Source organism: Varroa destructor, unplaced genomic scaffold (genome assembly GCF_002443255.2).
Source record: "Varroa destructor unplaced genomic scaffold, Vdes_3.0 BEIS01000007.1, whole genome shotgun sequence".
In the NCBI taxonomy this organism is placed as follows: Eukaryota; Metazoa; Arthropoda; class Arachnida; order Mesostigmata; family Varroidae; genus Varroa; species Varroa destructor.
The window spans coordinates 35356168-35377101 of record NW_019211460.1 but is presented as its reverse complement, the minus strand read 5'-3'; the positions used below and the strand labels follow the sequence as shown (position 1 = coordinate 35377101).

At 41.1% G+C, this 20934-nt stretch overlaps 1 protein-coding gene across 1 annotated transcript in view; it reads right to left on the bottom strand.

Moving 5' to 3' along the window:
* Positions 1 to 20934, bottom strand: part of LOC111253761 (Kv channel-interacting protein 4-like) — a 91734-nt gene that overhangs the window by 46292 nt on the left and 24508 nt on the right. Inside the window, exon 2 of the mRNA XM_022813674.2 lies at positions 16612 to 16736. Coding sequence (XP_022669409.1) covers positions 16612 to 16736 — 125 coding nt within the window. The remainder of the gene's footprint in view (positions 1 to 16611; positions 16737 to 20934) is intronic.

Genomic DNA, 20934 nt, shown 5'->3' with positions numbered 1-20934 from the left:
AGAGAAGTGTCTCCGCAAATGATTAAGTAAGAGAAACATCATGGAAAAACACAGTGTAGAATAGTGCACAAACTTCCCCCGTCATCTTCTCTTTAAAACCCAAATTACTTTATACAAAAGAACAGCCTTTATTGGTTGGTGGAAAAAAATATAATAAAAGGGAACGTTTACTTGGTAGAGCACAAACCAAGCTTTGTCTAGACAGTTCATTTGTTAAGATTCACAATTAGCGAAAAGTTCTTCTACATAAATCCCCCGGGAACTTCTCATCCCTAAACACAAGAATGATTGGCACAGCGTAATCTGGAGATTAAACCCTAGTAGACTCAATAGCTACATTGATCAGTCCCTTTTTCGACATCAAAATCTCAATTCCACGAAATCTTTTGTTGAGGAAAACCTTCAACGTCTAGCTGAACCCTGCAGTTCCCTAGGAACGGCTTGAGAGTTGAAAGGAAGCCGAAAAACGAGAAAAGCACCGTCGTAAGTGCGAAAGGCTTTCGGCTTTGTGCTGCGCCTTCAGCAAGAAGATGGCAGGAAGTCAGCTTTTTGACGTTCTTTGTCCGAGTGCAATCAAACTAATACTAAAGGGGGCCTTTTTGTCGCTGCAAACGCGCGAAAACTAAAAACCGTCAACCCCCAAGACCAAGTCTTAAAGCTAAAATATCTGTCTGCTTATCAAAAAAAAAAGACGACTAATTAGGGAAAGTGATTACCACGGCATCGTCTATCGGGCTTCTTTGTTGGGCTTTCTCGAGCCGCCTTCTACTAGCCGTAGCTCTTAGTCTCTATTTTCGGGTTCAGCTAAAGGAACAAACCGTCAGGGCACTTCTAGCCTTTCGTCGTCCCAAAAGGCAAAGTATTGACGGGTGAACGTCAGCCGTTCGGGCGCTGCTAAGAGTAAGAAACACATCAATTTGTAGTTGCTCTCACCCACACAACAACGATGACCTCACTGCTACAGCTACCCCTAATGGTTGAATGGTCGAACCATAACTTACGCTTCGCACGCATAAGCCTATCTGTTGTAAAACGGCCACCGCCAAATAATATGAGAAGCATTCTCAAGCTTATGCGAACAATATATCCACAAATTAGGTACCACTAGCTGCAAACAGGTTAGGAAGGCCGATTTAGAATTAAACAAAGAACTTTCGACACAGGCCATACTTTCTACCCATGTATAGGCCGATGCCTTGTCTATTATAAGTTGGCAAATGCAGCTTCTGGGGCCGACATGACCTCCCTCATGGGGCGAAACGATTTTTACGAAGTATCTGGCCAACCGGGAAACATCATGGGTAATCGCTGCACTGATTAGTTACGCTGCCGATATTAAAAGAAAATACAGAATAAAAGACCCCTTCTCGCCACACTGCGCTACACTCCGAAACCTTATATGCGAAAAATAGCATAAAGAGGATTTTTTTTCTAGCCAAATCAAACCGGAACGACCTGCCGGAATATTCTGGAAGCTCACAACGTATATTTGTTCAGTTGATAAATAAGCGACAGATAGCTAAACATTAGTAAGACAAAAAAGACGCAATATGAGTAATCTTTATTCGTATTTTGAGCCTATCTTTGCTGAGGCCTAAACTTTTTGTAGTTAATGTCTTACAATCTTATCCATTACGTAGGCACTGTCTAGCTCAAATCTCTAAATTAGCGATATACAGTAACATTCTGTATGTATAAGGGAAATCGCTGACAACCTGTCACGACTATACACTGCTGCAAACTATCAAAGAAGCTGATTTATTTGTCAGTTCTTCTTTTCGTGAGATAGTCGTCATTTTGCAGAACTGCACAAAATTCACATTAGAAATCTATCGCAGCCAACACGCTAGGCAATAGGATTTCTGCTCTCAAATGCCTTCCGACGTTCGTTTTGAGGATAAACTATTCTGTTTTATACGCCACTTTATCATAATATTACGGAGGTGATTTCGCTGTTGAATAGTTGGAAGTTGTCTTAGGGGGCATTGCAAGCATGTATTATACCAACCCACCTATCCCCATGTGTGCCTGAAGCAGGCAGTAGCGGCAATAGATCGTTTAGGAAGCGTGATATGATCAGAAAACGTTCAAGCCTGCACTATATAGAAAGTGCAAATCACATTCACCTTTCATGCTAAACAAGGCTGCTACGTATGTCCTAGGCAAAGCAAAGAATACCCATAGACATGATTTGAAATCTATACACCTTGCGAGAAATAATGCTATCCATGAGTAACTGAAACAAAGCCCAAGTAACACACGTACGTGTAGGAGTGTCACCGTGTATAGTGTCGAAAGAATTCTACATATTGTCAAGCGACACTGATGCCGAAATATAAATATGTCGAGAGGATATATGTAGAGTGTTGTCAGTTAAGACAACGGGGCAGCATTATTCCATAAGAACAGCTGCTTGAACAGAATGAAATGTTTATAAGGCACGAGAGGATCATTGACCGTATTAAACGCCAGCTAGTAGTGCTAGATGCAACCGCTTGATCGCGGTTACTTCAACACGTGGCGTTTATATAGGCGCCATACTGTCGGCGAAGAATGTCAGCACGACACGCCTCTTGGAGACGAGGATCACGTTTGATGGGCAGCCGTAGCAACAGCTGCTTAGCGGCCACCTAAGCATTTACAGGGTAGACATCTTACTATATATGGACGTATCCATTTATAGTAATGACTCCTGTGGCAGTTGTGCAAGAAGCAGCAATACTATTGTGAACTCGCGATCGAACAACGTTAAATAAAATCTAGAACTATCCGGACACGCGGACCTCAGTCGACATTGGTGGACTATGCGGATTTTCGTAGGGGCAGCATTTCTCAATGAAAGGACACAAACCATTCGCTGCGGTACTTGCGCAGGACCATTTCGCAACTCTTGCCCGTCTATTTCTATTTATTAATCTGTTTTCTCTAGTGGCGCAGGCGTTTGCGTATATACAACATTGAAAAATGCAATAAATTCAATCGTGTTTTGATCATAAAATCATTCATAAAAAAAACTGTGCAGGTAACCACCGCTGCCAGGATCATAGTAGGCAAGCCGGCGTGAACCTCGTTCACAAAAATGATTTGATCAACAGCTTTTGTCAAGGGAACTAATTATTAGCGCAGCTCAAATCCATCGTAAACGCGAGACATGTTCTAAATGTGTTTGATTTGCATTGTACTAGCTTTTAATAAGCAACATTTGTAGGTAGTAGTTAAAGATTTAATCATCTTTCAGTGGTCATCATACGAAACCAGTACTCGTTCGTTCAGCGCTCGAAGTTAATAGCTGAAGTACAAAGGCATCAGCGGAACGGATAATAACACACAGATGTGGCGTTACTTTATAGAATTGAATTCAGTTTGAGGAAGATTTGATTCGGATTTACTGTGATTTAGACGCTTGCTACGAACAAAGTAGTCGAACGATTAAACAATAATTTCCACCTGGTAGATACAGAATTGCATTTAAGGACAATCGGCTATCGTCAATCGGAATTGGACCTATTATACAAAAAAGCTTCAACTTTTTGCGCGCGTTTCAATGAAAAAAAACCGCTCAGCTATAGTTGAGCAAATTCCACAAAAAAGTGTAGCCGTATAGCATCTACATCGTTCAGGCCCCATATCGAAGGCCCTCACCCATTCCTAGCATCCGAGGCAATTGTTCACTCGTCAATAAAGAGACAGTCCAGTGCGATTGGTACTTTTACTTTTAAAGGCATCTGCTGGACCTTTTTATCTCCAAGGTTCGTTTGTGTCGGATTTGACCTCACTGACGCATCTTTACCACCGCCATTGTAGTCTCTTGCCATCAACGAGGCGGTCATGAGACAAGAAAGCAAAATAAGCTTGAGGAGCGCACCGCCTATTTCAGTACGTCATTAAATCACATATGTCCTAATATACATATGTATACCTTTCCACAGCGCTAACGCTATGTGCCTCACTAACTTCAGCAGTATTCTAATACAGGAGACGCTTTCACTCAATGATTCGACCAGCCAAGCTATAATAATAAGACTTGATATCATAGCAATATAAGATGAAATGGGTATAGTAGGATCACGTACTGCTAACAGGTAAAATCATCACCAGGGCATCAGGATAACTAGATATGAAGAAGGGCGTAAACAGCAAAGCTAGTTGACCTCGAATCAGCAATTTTCATGATTATATTTAAGTAGAAGTTTGGCCGTTTTTTACTTTATTTATCAAAAAGCGCAACATTTCGAAACCGTTTTCGAATCATGACCTTTCAAACTGTCGGTAAACTTTCCTTTATATTAACGTGGCTTTTAACGTAACGTATTTTTTTTTCAATTGCACTTGTTTATGAGGCACTTCATGATAATCACACATTTCTATGGAGAGTCTTTGCTTGAATCTGTTCTGTACTGCATCCGCCACAATATTGAGAATTCATAACTTTTGCTAGTTCTCCGCTCAATACGACACTTCTATTACCGAAACTGTGGATAACACGCCTAGGTAGATTTGCGAAAAGGAGGACAAAACGATAGCAACATATATAGTGCGACCGTGCCGTACCTTGAAAATCTTCAGTGGGATTGTTGGAGATGTTTGCAGGGGCATTTGTCGAAGAACTACTAGTCATGCCCATATTTGTTGATAGCGGGTCTCAAAGCGAGGGCTTTAATTTATTGTGCGACAGGCCTCTTTATGTGTACAGGATTTGCGCGTCGTAGACGGTAAGCAGTTCGAAAGAATCGGCCAAAAGCAATTGGGAATGACAAATTCAGTGATATATTGCGTTTGCCTTTTGCTTTGCAAACTCTGCATCGTTAATGAATGTTATGGTAACATAAGTTACTAGTTAGTTACTTGTCCGGCAAACGCTTAACGAGCAGTACCAACGTTCATAAACCTTCTTGTTGTTTCATTGTTAGGTTGTATTGTATTTTCGGTTAAAGATGTCCCCTGTTCTATCTGACCCCGCTCTAACCGTAAATATAGACTCGGCTTGGTAATTGAATTGTAGATTATTCGGGTAAACCCGCAGAAATATTAAGGTTAAATTGTGGAAAGTGTACATTCCGTTAGTAAAGTCCAGTTATCGTTAGATCAGCCGTGATTTTCAGTAAAGAATACCTTTAAACACTTCACATGTAGGCGCTATTTTTTGGATAAATAAATTACTGATGATTTTTGTTCCATTAGGTCGTAAGGAGGCTTGATCTTGAGGATTGCTAATAGAGGAAGAAAATAAGAACTGGCGTTGAAGTTTCTATGCTCGCAACCTTCTGGTCCGACTCGCGCCTTCACCAACTGGAACCTCAGCACAGAAAGTGGCATTAGCAAATAGAATTCTGTGAAAGGTGATGTATCTGCTTGCATATAAAGGCCATAGGGTATGACCGAACGTGCCTGCGACATTGACAGATAACGCTCAGTTGCAGCCGTTGATACGTTGTGTTCCGTCACGAAAAGCAATCCATCACAGTACAACAGCATTAGCTACACATAAATGACAAAAAGCAGTAACTTAGTTTTTTAAAATCTTCTAACTCGAGCTGAAAAAAATCAGCGAACGTTAGGTTGGAGCATCTCTCGAGTTGTCAGACGGGCCATATCTTTTAAACGGACCATCTTGTGAAAATGCAATTGAAAATATGAGCCATTACAATAACAATGCACATACAGATATCGAATCTTTTGCGTTTGCCGCCGCATAAATGCCAACCATAAGATTCTACGGTTCGATTGGAAAACTGGCAACGGCGTGATGTTTTATGTATGTGTTATCCAATGGCCAAAGCGCGCAGCGGCCTTTCAGCTGCCGGTCACCAGTAAAAGGGGGCCGTTGTTTAGCTCTATAGCGTATTTTTGATATTATGCCTGATAATATGTGTAGATTCGCGGCATCTTTAATGAATTGTTAGTTATAAGCGACTAGTTTGGTGTTTTAAATAATTCTTACTTATAAACAGTTGGTTTAATGCTTTCAACAATACATAAACATCTATATCTAAAAGTCGAACACATACAATTGTAAAAGAACAACATTCGATTAGTATAGCTGTCTATCTGTTTCCAACTAGTATAGCACCGGTAGTAAACAGCAGTCTCCCTCGCTCGTTTAACGGTCCCAGTGGCCGATTTTTGGTTCATCCCCGAAGCTGTCCCTCTCTCCAGCACTATTAATTTTTTAAAGCCTTATGATCTCGTCATTCCTTTATTCCGTTCCTTAACGATCTCGCTACTCCGTTCATTTTCTGGAGCCTTTACGGTCTGGATTAGGTTATTTTGCTATTCTTTTCCCGGAGTCTTTCATATGGTCCCAGTTTTCTCTTTACAGTTCACCCCCGACACTGTTTCTTTCCTGGTGTGTTTACGGTTTGGATTTGGTGGTTTCGTACAGCACACCTCTGGTCGTCCCCGTGTCTTCTTCATGGTTTATTCCAGACGCTATGAAATTCCTACGATTTTGGGATGAAACGATTTCGTACGGTGTATAGCCATACTCTCACCCGTACAGCACACATATGTTCTCTAAATTTCTGATCCTAATCCTCCCGGCGACGACGTGGACTACGCCGCTACCGGTTTCCCTGGAAGGTGGCCTCCAAGCGGTGGCCGCGGCGACGAAGGCCATGTCTGACCAAACCCGCTACGAGACCTCGAGACCAGCCAGCTGTCGAGAGCACGTCAGCCACTGGTCAGATTAACGTAAAAGGCAAACCGGTTGGGAGTCAGATTGTGGCAGAACGTAGGCCTTCGGCGCAGCCGTTAGTATCGGTAGAAGCGTCAGGTCGTCGTCGATGTCGTTGCGAGCGCTGAAACGATGGACGAAAGGAAAGGTTTACCAGTGAAGGACTGGTGTCGTCGGAAAACGCTTTACCAATGCTGAAGAACAACAACGTTCGCCGTATGGATAACTAGAAGCCATCTGCCATATAAAGTCGCCCGATCGAGACTGTAAAACTCCACGAAGGGAAAGTGGCGGGCATATATGGCGACAATGGACGGAACTTCGAGGACGCCAGGACCGTTGTAGGATTGTGGCGACGGCATGTAACTGCTAGGGAAATGGCCAGCTAGGAGATGTTCCATCATGCATTTAGTGATGATAGCAGTCTGTATGATAAAAATATAAACAATAAAGAGTCGTAATTGTTTGCGGCTATAATCGCTTGTCAGTCTACAGCGATCATCGTAGCCCTTCACAAAATAGGAAGGGATTCAAAGAGGAAATACGGCCCGAAAGGCAGATTTTAGAAAAACACCAAAGACATAGGACCAATCCATATGGCGGGTGCACCGATAAAAGCAAGGATAAATTCTGTTCTAATATATTCAGATCTTACTAACTTGGGCATCAAATGAGATTAGAAATTTAACCTCGCGTGGAATCAAAATCAAAATCCCTGTAGTTTTAAATTTGGAAGAACGAGTTTCGAAAGAAGTTGATAAACGGACATCAAGAATACTCGGAAAGATTTGATGTTTGGCGAACTATAATATAGCGAGTGCGCTCCTATACGAGATTATATCGAGGCTGAAAGTTATATTTGCTGACGATAGCCTGAGCTGGTTTTATTTTGACTAGAATCTACGGGATAATGATACATAACTTGCGTAACTGTTTTTTTGCAAGGAGTTAACGTTTTTTTTTCTAGGTTTAATTTTAATCAATCTAGAGACTTTGGCATCACCACTGCAGTTAGAATATGCAAGAGTTGTTTTATTTTTATTCCTACCGCACCAACGCACGCCGACTTCGCGCCTTGGGATTATTCTTCGATCTTTCGCTTTTTACCACATAGATTATGAGAAAATTGTTTTCGAACAGCTGACGTTCTGCCTCTCGAACCCGTTCATGTGGCTTAAATACAGTATCGACAGTCTGTACGTTCACTTTACGAGCACAAAGCATGTAACGTGCATAAGGACGACGCAGCACGTTGCGCGGCTTTAGGCGGTGCTAGACAGTAAGTTCTTTACATATTATTATCCAGCAGTACGTTCGACTAATCCATAGGGCGTTATATGTATTCGCGTGTTTTGTTATCAGAATTACAAGCGAAAAAAGCTTATCTAGTTAGCTGCTAGACTAGATTGCCAGTCATACTTTGTATGGCCTTTGCGTATTACTTGTGCACACGATACACGGACTCATAAAAAACATGTGCGCCAGCTGACAAGAACCTAAGTCGTTCCGCGACTACACGCAAACGCAATATTGCAATAATAATCATTTCATAGCAGTTTAGCTTTTTACTCTGTTAAGGTTTGTCATTTGTCTAGAATTTCGCTTGTCTGTATTGCGGAGTTGTAGTTGACAAGAAAGTGTTATTTACATACAAGTGGTCGGTACCAAAAGTATTTTTATTTACTGTAGGCTTATAATTCACACGCTTTGTTCACGCTGTCACGCGAGACCAATCATTCCGCGACTAACCATTTAAACTATCCTGTAACTTGATGATGACACGCGTCGTCATACCCCGCCTAAGGGATACGTTTGCCGCACGACTCGTCTCGACACTCCGTTCTGGCACGAACCTAAACAGTAGCGTCCGTAACGTCTAAGAATAACGAAGGAGAGAAACAGGAAAATCGACTCCTGGCCGAAGTGCCCGGAGCGGCACCCGGAGCGGAGGAGAACCCTCCTCCACATATGGAGGCAGTTACGGGTCTCTGAACCTGAGTGAACGGAAAAACCTGGCTGACCACGATTCTGGCGGCTTCTTTGAATGCTAAAGTAAATCTAATGACGTTGGCAAGCTGGAAAAGGTGACCAAAAGGAATGCAATAGTATATAGCCACAAACACAAGCTACATAGGCGTATTTTTAGGGGACGCGCAGTGGCTCCCTAAGACACAAACTTCTTTGTTACCAAAGACCGCACCGGCGGTTTTACAAGTGTCTGGGACAGGTGGCGCTCGTGGTTAGCTTTTGTCGGCTGACAACTGCCACAGCTGAATTTTAGTCCAGACGGTTCTTTTCAGAAAGTAACAAGATCTCAGAGCCCGGCTAGTCTTGGCGGCAGAGAACGATCCGTGGCTCGGAATGGTATAGCGTGGCCATCGATAACAAAAATCTACCGGCCTTTCCGTCTTCCGACGACAAGACGACCCAGCCATTCCTCCAGGGTATCGTCACTGCCAGAGCTCAGTGCGAGTTCGCTAATGCCGTCACTTATCGCCTTTTTTCCGAGTTTCGCTACATTTAGCTGGGACAGCGCGTCCGCGCTACGGTTTATCGTATCGCTCTTACTATAACAGCTCCACCCAGGGTCGTATACAGAAAACGCCTTCCTGGATACTTAATGCTACCATTACTGTTGCCGTCAGTGGCTACCAAGAACCACCGTCCTTTGTAAACGCGTTTAAATTGTGTTCATCCACATCGAAATGGGACCAGATCGTTGATCTTTACTAGGACGTCTAGAGAAGCCTATGGACTGTATGAGTACTCGATGACCTCATCATCCAACATTTGTTGTGCGATGCAATCCCTTGGCGCTGACACAATTTACTGCACATGTACGTACAAAGGGCATCCGCACCAGTAAATATGACATAACTGACAAAATGGAGTACGGGTAGCTTTCCTACGTGCTCAAGTAAATGCCCAACATATTGCATAGCAGTTCCACTAGATTGTTACGGGCGGACCGACTCAGAATATCGCTGATGTGGAACTCAAACGATTGTTTTTGAAAGACGGATGAACACATTTGAATCTTCGCACTTAACAAGTGATACATTTTCTTAGCCTTAATCTGACCTTATATCCCCGCCTACAGACACGGACAGCCTGTCGAGGTTGGCGACTAAAATTAACGCATCTTTTACGGGTCCGCAGTCATGCCATACGTTTTGGTCAGCAAGGTATTTATAGGAGACCCATGAAAATTTCATCCATCTTAACTAATGGACCTCGGTAACCCAACGATCGCAACTATCTATTTCGACGCCTTCGGAGGTATCAGCTGGCTGTTTTTTAGCCAAGACGGGGTATAGTTTTGAACACTGCCTGATGTTTCTGACAAGAACGAAATTATTTCCTAGAAACGGTCGCTCGAAAATCATATTGTGGGCCTAGTTGTCGACGACGACGAATACTTTCATTTGGCTTTATCCGACCTTCAGTTTTGCCTCCCCGGCGACAGCTATCGGTCGCCATTGGGCGTTGACAAGCCCGACAGCGCGTTTAGTTTACTCCTGTTAACGTAAAAACGTAAGTGGTCCAAGATGTGGTACAACAACCTATTCGATGACAATGACGCTGCTGTGATCACAACTTATCCTGAAGTGAATTTCCGTTATTTTCGTGCTTTTATGATTATGCGTAAATGAATATTGGAATTAAGAAAAACCTCCGAGAGGAACAATGGACATAATAATCAAAAGATTCGAAATATTGAATTGTGCCTTTGACAATTTAACTCCGAAAATGAAAGATAAGATGGCTCGGTTGTCAGCAGAAGTGGGAAACTAAAATCGAAAATGGTATAAAAGTCATAAAAAAGCAAGACAGTTCAAAGTAGAAACCGATTTGTACGGTTTCTAGAACGTGTAAAAAGAGTCACCATATACATAGGGACCCTCCCAAATTGTATCGAAATAAGCCGTTTTACTTATTGTAAGGCAGACAAAAGTCCTCGCTGAATAATTCTGCTCTCGAAGGCTGCGAAAAAAACTGTTTCTGAGATGAATCGTATTTTGTGATTTTAGGTAGTAGCGCTCAAGACATCTACAGGCGTTCCAATGAAGGATTCCACGAGTCTCGAAAAACTGCAAAAAGTGCAACAAAATCGTGTGGGCTCTAATTTCCACCCATGGTGTAGAATTTAGATTTCATCAGCGGGATTATAGGAGAAACGACATTACGGTGTGGCTATTCAAAAAAGTGCTGGCCCAGGTACATAATGTTAATATGGGCACGATGTACAGCAGATAACTATATTATATTGTAAACGTGTGTATCTCTAAGATATCTATAGCTAATGTTCTGTCACGGACTAGAAATTTACCCGAAGACGTGTCGCATGATAGCAGAGAGCAAGCTGGAGCTGGACAGGGCATCATGAATATTTCACAACCCAAGAATACGGCGTTCCAAGTATGCGCCCAGAACCTGGATGTGACAAAGGTTATATGAAACTGCACTTAGAACATGCCAAAGTGAGTTATAGCAATGATCGCGGCCAGAACTGAGAAAGTAAGTACTGGTCTTAGTAGGTGTCCTAATTCCCGCCGCCATTTAAAGATGCTCCCCTAGCGATAGTGGCATCACAAATATTATCATGGGAAAGTAGAGACAGGCAGTTTCACGCGAAAAAACCGCACGCAGCTGTTTAATTCAGATGGGCAGTCTTGGATCAAACTTAGCAATGTATGAAACCTTTAAGCCTTATTTGATTAGTCCTAACAAAAACGATGTGTTTTGTTCAAATTCTAGCAGCAAATTCATTTCTTATGGTATCGACCTGTTCCCATCTCTCAACCCATTGATCTATTTCTTCTCATCAGAAATAATCAAGTCTGGTGCTTAAGAGCTCATATAGTCAGCCTTGAAAGCCTACTCCAGAGTAAAATGTACGGATACGAATTGAGTGTTGCCTTATCAATTAGGTTTTTTTCTCTCGGATAAGCCTAGTTTTATCTATACAATAAGATTATATGCAGATTCTCTTTCTATAAGCGTTTCCCAATCTATAGCCTTTTCCGTATTTCACCAAACGCAAGTTATCGTCTTTTAGGGATAAAAATCTGGTTTATCGTTAGGCCTATGTGTATCTCTCGGTGCTAACCATTCTAAAAGATATCCTTCGGAATGGTGGTTCCTATCTTCATTTAATGAACTTATTTCCTCAAGTTGTCCAAGGAATGGCCCTTAACTCGGTTAGACGTTGAACACACGTGCCATCTTACCATCTACTAGAATATCTTTCATAAAACGTTAGGCACCCTTCCACACATATTAAGTAAGTCAAGCGAAAACTAGTGGTAAACCAGATATTGCGAGTATCTCTCGTGGATCTTATTTGCGTAAGAACAGTCCGTCTTTGCTTTCGTTTACCGCTTTGCTCGAAAGCAAACGATTGCCTCGTTTAACAGGCGTTTAAATAGACCGATTATTTTCGTATAATCAGAGTGTAGTAAACAGTGACGCAGCCAAGACATTGTGTCGTCATATGTCACATTTATTTTACTAAACGCATAGGAGCGATCGTAATTGCAAAAGTTACGTCAAATGTTTAAGTTAGCGTCAGAGGTCTTTTACAATTGTTGTTTATTACCATATATATATATATATATATATATATATATATATATATATATATATATATATATATAGGTATATACGATAACCGTAATGATTTTTCCGACCCAAAGCTGTGCTGTCTTCCCCAGAAGAAGCTTGGGACAATCCTACCCTGTCCTTTAGGGTAGGATTGTCCCAAGCTTGCGAAGAGTAAAAGGTGACCTATGGTTACATTATGTCCATAAATATTGTCAAACAATGCGTTAATATAATTAGCTCCCAAAAAAAAAAACTTTTGAATTGATAAACCGGAAATAAATATTTGCTACGCCACTTCGGAGAACCATACGCTCATCGTTACTGTTTTTCCTTACTTCTTGAGCAAACTGCAACTTGTTGATGTGCTAACGTTTAAGCTACCCAAAACACGCAGGTTTTGGGTAGCTTAAACGTAATTTATGATTCTTCATCTGCCTTATCTAACTCTAAGTGATTATAAAACATCCTTTATTCTAACACCATAACCACAGCTTTTCGTAGAAAGCAAGTTATTTTCTTTTTAACTTCGTTGAGTAACGGATTTCTTCGAATCGGATAATTAGCAGACCATATATTTGGCCCATATAACCGAACCGTGTGAGGCTCTATGGGCCAATATTTTTTCGAGAACGAATCAATCGTAGTCAGCCCGTTTAAATAATGCAATAAAAAAGCCTTTAACGAATATACTGCTATAATTTTTTGATATCCCGTGGCACCGGTTACCTTTATCGAGAGCGTTCAACGGTAGCGAAAAAATCGCTCACAATTTGGTTTATATAATCCGAGATTACCAGTTATACATATATATATATATTTGACGTAAATGACGTTCGTTTGTCTGCTCTCCTAGTGCCAGACAAAAGCTAGTTCCTCGATGGCAAAGTAGTCTCGAATCGGCTAGATCGGCTATTATCCAGTCCCTATACATTAAACAACTTTAAAGTTTATCAGTTGGTGACAGTTTTTCTGTGCGACATAAGTGTACGATGTCACGGATTGTTTCGGCAATCTCTTATAAAAGACGAACTCTCTCTGAAGACAATCAAAGCAAAAAAGTTTACAGGTCTTGTTTGCTATTCAGTTCTTTTAAAGCAGCAGACTGTCTTTAGTTCTTTTCTGCTAAAAAAAATGGGTAGGAAGAATTGTTCAATTCAGAGGATCCGTTCATGGTAAATAGAAGCAAATTTTCGGCCAAAACTCATGCTGCGAACACAGTGTTCGGTGAAGTAGGCGTCATATTGTCGAGCTTCATCCAGTAAGGCAGACGAACCATTCAAGAAGTTCACCTACATGTTCTACAAATTGTTATATAACTATAGATAGCTGAAGTGCATGAAGACGTGTGCTGAAGTGTCGCCATAAGTTTGCTAGCAACATGGCGCACCAGCTTATACAGTCGGCCAGTACAGGCTCGGCTGCTTAAAAATATAAACATGTCCTGCAATGACCGTTGACGATTTGAACTCGTTGGGTTACAATCTATTACGACGTTATTGAGTGAAAGTCCATGACATGGAAATCTCGTCATGACAACGCCAACTAACTCACTCGTGCTACCAAAAAGGCGTTTAGAAAATTGCAAAAGGGGCACTTGAATCGACCGTGTGCGGGGCTTTAGAGCTGAAATGTGGCTGTTATTCCACTAAATGAAAATCATAATGAATAAACGTAATCGTCTGGAATAGCACCTTTAGAACATAAGAAAATTTTCGTGGACATGTCTGTCTATGCTTAGATACAGTTTTAGACTCAAGGCGTAAGATCAGTTTTAATTTAGGTGCCGTACCCCGTAGATATTTGAGGTGAAAAGCGTTTAATAATGCGCTTTACATAAAAAGGGGCCACAGTCGACCGAGGACAGTTAGAATGGCACAGGCTTTAAGCTTAACTTCTCTCACACAACAAAGCCTAAGTCTCAACGGCCCGGAAAGCCCAGCCGCAGCGACTGTCAAAGGGTGCGTTTAACACAAAACAAATGAGACAGCCTTGCGGCGCGTCACTAGCACGTGTGATATGAAGCAAACGGGTTACCGTTAAGTCTCTGCAACCGCAGTCGATAATGCTTGCTGGCATGAAGCTTTTGCAATGGAATTCTTGGAAGATTTTTGCCTCCTCTACAGTTCGCTAAAACGTCGCTGTTACCCCGTTCATATGCCTATATGGGGCGTACGGATATTACCATGCTTCAAACATTGTTGTTACAGCAACAATTTTTTGCAAAAAATATCCATATGTCCATTCGTTTGTTATCTAGCACTTTATCTATCTGAATTTCGGCGCGACGTTATTGATTACGCATCCGTTTGATAGCCAGCTGTTATCGATTTTTTCTTCTCTTGTAACCTGTTGAATTTTTCAGTATAAAAAAAGTTGATTTTGTATTATTTTTGATAAAACGACTAATTTCATATTTTGTCTGCTACTTAATGTTCTACACAATGAACGCAATGAATCGTTTGTATTCTCTGGAGAATTTATTTGAATGTTCGATATAAGAAATACTGTGCAGTCAGCAGGATTATATATATATATATATATATATACTATTACGTATCCGTATGCTAGCATACAGTTATGTCGTTGATGGCCAATGGCGGCGAGGGTCATTATTCCGCGAATACGTAAGCTTTAAAAATAGAATAAAATAAATATAGGAACAATCGTACCGGTAGTGAGATGCTTTTTCTACTATACGCCGTCTGCATAAACGGCCGGAACTATAACTGACCACCCTCATGTCTTGACAATAACTATCTTAAACACCGATGAGTACATAAGCCATATTCCGAATACAGTATAGCGGGACGAACGTATACAGGTTAGGTTGACGTCCTATTGCCCTGGTTCCACTGAAATGTAAAGAATGGAGCTTGTACCTTTCATAAACGAAAGGAAGCTAGCCTTTCTTCCCCTGCGGAAATACGACTTTTATCGTTTTGGCTGACTGACACGCAAAAAGCTGACTGTGAACACGAAAAAGGTACTCGATCCGAAAGATACGTAGTCTGTGCTAAAAAAAAAGCTGATCAACTCATAACCTCTACGATATACAGGGGGTCACTTGTAACCAGACTTATTTTTGTAGACCGACGAAATCGGTCTATCTAAAATCAGTTTTACATCGATAATTAGCCACAAAAAATACATGTCCTCCGACATGCGTTGATCAACAACATTGCCTGCTTGTCATCCCATCGGCTACGATCTTATCTCTCATTTCCGTTAAATCAGCTAGAATTATACGGTAGTCAATGAACTAAGAGGCTTACTACAATACGATATATAAACGAGATCTTTCACTGATGGCTCTTAACTTATTGTCTAGCAACTTCCCTTTCACCTGGATGCCCCTATACAGAAAGGGGTCGTATATGACTGCGATGGGGGTGAAGGCGGTGGCAACCGTGACAACAGCAAAAACAACAACAAGAGACGTAACGTAAACGATGGTATTAAAATGAGACAAACAAGACGCAGAACGTCGTCGCCGTTCTTGGCTAAGGCACAGCAGCCATGCGTCATTGTTGCCGACACGTATCGTTTTCGTGTTCGCACGCTATGACGGAATCAGTGTCAGTCGGTAGCCAGAAAGTGGGCAACAGCAGCAGTTGCACAATGTGTCGCACGACAGAACTAAACTTCCACTGAGAGAACCGAAAAAAAGAAGCCTGTAATGTGTGCGAAGGTCACTGTCGTCAGAGGAGGCAGAACATGGCTAGATTCGAGCGTAAAAGATGAATCAGCGGGCAGAAGCCCTGTTCACTACCGACGACGAGGAGGCGTCAATTGGGGGATGGATGGGCGGAGTGGCGCATAATGAACGAGCCTGGTAGCCACATAACCTTGACGTAGTTCCTGATGTATATGAGCCAATGTCACAACGTGGTTGTAGTAAACGAAAATGATAATTCCATATCCGTGATGGTGGATGCACGTAAGGTGTTTGTAAGACACATGATTTTAGAAATCGTCAACAGCCCATGTACTGCCTTCATAAGCGCTGTATTTTATTATAGTTAAACAACAGTAAAGGCCATGTCCAAAGGTACTCCCCTCATATTATTGCGATTTATCAAGGATCCGGCGAGATGAAGAATAGTTATGGGTAGTTTTCAAATGGAACATACCAGTTGTCACCCCGAACATTACTGTAGATATCCTAATAGACAAAAGCTGCCTGCCGATTTCCGGTCACTAAGTTTAGACTCTCATGAAGATCATTACAAACATTGTTTATCACAATAGGCTCCGTTATATTAATAATCCGAAGAGTAATCTGGACTAACTCATTCGCTCGACGACATTGTGCCATCTATGTTCAATGCACAAACCTGCTTGAAGCCTCTATACATGAGCTGGAGCTCTCTACGGTTGAACTTAGTCAGCTGGCACAGAGTCTCTATGGCCTCCGGCTTGTAGTGTACTGTCGGACCTTCGAGTTCATCGAGTTCGCTGTCTGAAAAGCAAACGACAGGTATACATGAGAATAGTAGCCGCTAATACAAGAAAAATCTATGCCATAGCTGTTCTCATATATTCGTTAGCACTCTCTACGGATGATAACAGGCTTAGCGATCAAGCTAAATTTGGGCAACATGTATCCAAACTCGTTGTATATTCGTTTTCGTATTTTGCCTATATTAACGAAGCAAACATTCTCTCTCTCCGTATATATATATATATATATATATATATATATATATATATGTATATAGAAGGTCCTATAGAAATAAATCACAGCTGAAGCTTCGCAGAGATAGCCGATAGGTTCAGGCTTTTTAGCACAAAAGCATACTATAGTTCAACACAGCCCGACTACGATAGGCTTTAGCAAATTTGATACACTCATAAATCTTTCGCTACTATGATGCTAAAGGGCTTTCAAGCTTAGGAGCTTAGACCGCGGCGTTAATAGTTCAAAACCCAGTTGTAATGGCGAGGACCCCACCTAAAAATTATTGTTATTAATAGGGAGATATCAGTTAGGAGAGGACAGAAGCACATATCGTTAATCCTTTATAAGTTATACCACTGGACATTATCGAATAGGGCGTATGGTAGAAAAGAAAGAACCGCTAACGATTTAACGCCAGTGCTCAGAACAATCGGATAGTGCCATTGACATATTGGTTACCAGGACAGACATAACCCTTAACCATCTCTACCGGCATATGCTTCTGCGTCCATCTTTTCAGTTGTATATGTCTATCACTTTTCATTAACGACCCAGTATTGCCCGATATTTGCAGACTTAGTCGCTAACTGACCCGACTAAACTGAAAAATGTATTGAGAATGGAAGCAACAATATAGTTTGAGTCTGTGATAGCTTATTATCAAGGATTTTGTCTGTCTTCCCTCTAACTTTTAGCCCAGATCTTCATCTATTGCCCCGATAGGATGTCGTAGGTGTCTCTAAGCGCTGTTGTGAACCCATCAATACTGACTTCACTCCCTATCTATAACTTTCTATATATGACATATCCAGACTATCTGATGACATGAGTTCAAGCTGTTTAGCGGAAGGCCCGCATCCAAACCCTAAGTCGTTTTTCTCTGCGTTGTTTGTACTCCTTTCGACAACAGTTAGCTTTTTGTAGATGGGTTGCGGGGTACTATCAGAATTTTGGGGTAACCCCTGAAATGTTTCCTCGATTGTCATTTTTGTTTCGCCGCACATGACTATGGCAAGAAACAAGACCCCAATATTCAATGACGAAAGAACTATCTTGAAGAATATGTATATTTAAAGGAATACACACATTTGAAGTTGTACTTTAATGAGAAACGATGTTGATTGCACGTTGGTTGGAGTGAGCACGCTTTACGTCTAAATAAATTTGGCATTTCAAAATTAATCAAAATCAATTTTGAAGTTTAACGACAGAAAATGATGATTATATTCCTTAGCCGTTTTCACTGCTTCGAAAAGTCTATGTTTCATAACAATTAGTAGAAGAGCTTTTACTGAGGATGGAGTATCGTAAGATACAATAGCAATATTTGAGCGCAGTGGTCTATTTACTCACTTCCTAGTCGCATGCAATGGCATCGGCGGCGGCAGCAGTTGCACTAGCAACAATAACAACAGTTATATCGTCCTTGAAGCGTCTAGTATGCAGGATAAAACAACAATGGTTGTCTTCAGGATCAGTGGAAGATTAATTTCGTCAACAGGCCATGATGCAATTGTGATATCCTCCAGATGAGTGAAACATTACTAACATCCGGTAGAGACAAGGACCTTTGATAAGAAGAGTAGACTCTGTACTGTGACCAGGGGCTTAGCGTTTGATCTAAAATACCAATAAGTGTCAAAAGAGGCTGCATTTCGCTAACCCCGATCGAAGGCAAGATAGAAATAAGCTCATGTGTGTACTATTTGCTTTTCGCTGGAAACGGTTAACTTTGCCTGAAACAGCGTTCTACTAGGTAACTTTAGTTGTCATGTTACATGTCCATTGTTAAATACTGAATATAAATCGCCTAATGAAACGGGTTTACATAGGCTAGCCTTTAATTGAGTCACACACTCGCAGTTTTCAAGTCGAAGTTTTTGACGTACGTCTGCAATACGAAGCAGAAACAGGCCTTTCTAAGGGGACCTGCATTAAGAATGATCTCTTTTTACAAAGAACACGGAAAGAAGTCTTTCTTATTTTCTGGCACTATTATTTTACCATCATAGACATGTAGATATATGTACAGTTACGCCCCGTGCTAATAATAAATTTAATCCTAGATATTTAGCATTAGGCATCACTGCTGATATAGGGATAAGGGGTATGCCAAATTGATTGCCCGTACAAACGCCTGGTTACCACAGCTGGTAGCAACGAGAGGAGAGTGAGCCATTCGAGTCGAGGGACTAATCGAATTGAAAGCGGATAAAGTAGTCAGACAAGCTGCATCAATAACAATTACCATTTTAATTTAAGTGGAACCTCGATCAACTCCTCCCATCCTGGGAAAACTAGTGAACATTTAAGGATCTTCAGAGAATTGTGCGACGTGTATTGAAGCTTTTTCATATTGGCCACCAGCGTACGTCCATAAGCCATAAAGGAGATAGTTCAATGTAAACATTGTCAAAGTTCAAGGCTTGGGAAGCCTAAGGTGCGTGTCTGTTCCCATTCTAACGTTCCGACAACTATGGAGGCGATTAATTATAGGGAAGGCCGGCGTGTGTACGCTTAAGCGTCAATGGCTGTTGTCTCGAAAATGCGTCTTGAAATGGTCTCGAAAACCTAGAAGAAGGATTTCATTTCGGCACACAGCGAGACACATGCCTTCAAAATTTCTTAGGTACATCAGCCACTATTATTGTAGAAAGATAAGTTGTAGAGCATTTGTGACAATTCTACACGTGTATTAATTTACTCAAGTCTTTTACAGTTCATCATTAAGGTCGTTGCTTCTGCTGGAGGGAAACTAGACAACAATATAGAGGTTTACACCCTTACACAAAACAGAAGCATCGCAAATGTTGTTAAAAAGTATAGCGTTTTCGGATGAGTGTCTCTATTCAATGCAGAAGACTTTTGGGTGGATTTCATACGGTTTGCGCGTAAAGATCGGTCAAATATGAGCCACACCGTAGCATCTATTATTATAGGTGGATTGCGCCATAGTTTAAGTTAAACAATAATAGTTAACGTATTTGGCCGCTTTGACCGTTGAAAACTTACATAGCCTACCTCTAGCTCCGTATCGACTTCCGCCGGCGTAGTAATCATTCCGATGTGGTATTTGCATGCCGTTTTACGTAGCTAGGTCAAATATGCAGAGATGAGAAGAGGATGCCCACTTTTTCGTTTCGCCTTTTCGAAAATCAAAATGTCTTTCAGAGAGAGACGAAGTGGCCTCGTAGGTGCCATTGAGACCCTTCTTTATACACGACGTTGGCCTATTCGATAGAAATGTTCCTACAGCGATGAGCCCATCAATTAAAAGAATATTTTCTATCATTTCTCTTGGCGATAAACTTTACAAACTATTTAATGCGTTGTAATTTTTAGATTAAAAATATGCTTGTTTCACTACTGTTATTAGCACAAATATTATAGACAAAGACCATGCTCGGATTTCGTCTGCTTCAAAGAGTTTTCGTCTCTCCTAATGTGTTTCGAGGGAAGCTTATTAAAGTATCTCTTAAGCTTAAATAGAATGAACAATAAATATGACGTTGATCAGACGGCGTTCACAATAATGTTTACCGAAAGGTGGCAATTAAATATGAAACGCAAGAAACGATAATTTCGTATTTCAAAATAGTGATATTTTATCATAATAGGACATGTCGAGACACCTCTTTATTTTCAAGATGCACAGGATGTTAATATTGAAAAAAAAAAATATATGTAAATAATATATTTGTGAATGAAGTCTAAAAGTTAACGGTCTGCTTTCTCCCAGCCCAGAATATCCTGGCCGGACTACGAAGTTTATTGATATGCTCCAAAACCACAGCTTTGATGATGTTTATTTCGACTAAGTGGATGATGATGAAATTTTACGTAAGCATGTCTGCCATGTCAGTGACTGTTCGTAAAGACTTCAGGCGCACCTCATATATATATATATATATATATATCACAAAAATCGAATAAATGCTTTCAGAAGGAAATAAAGCTGAGAAATTTGATTGGTATCGTT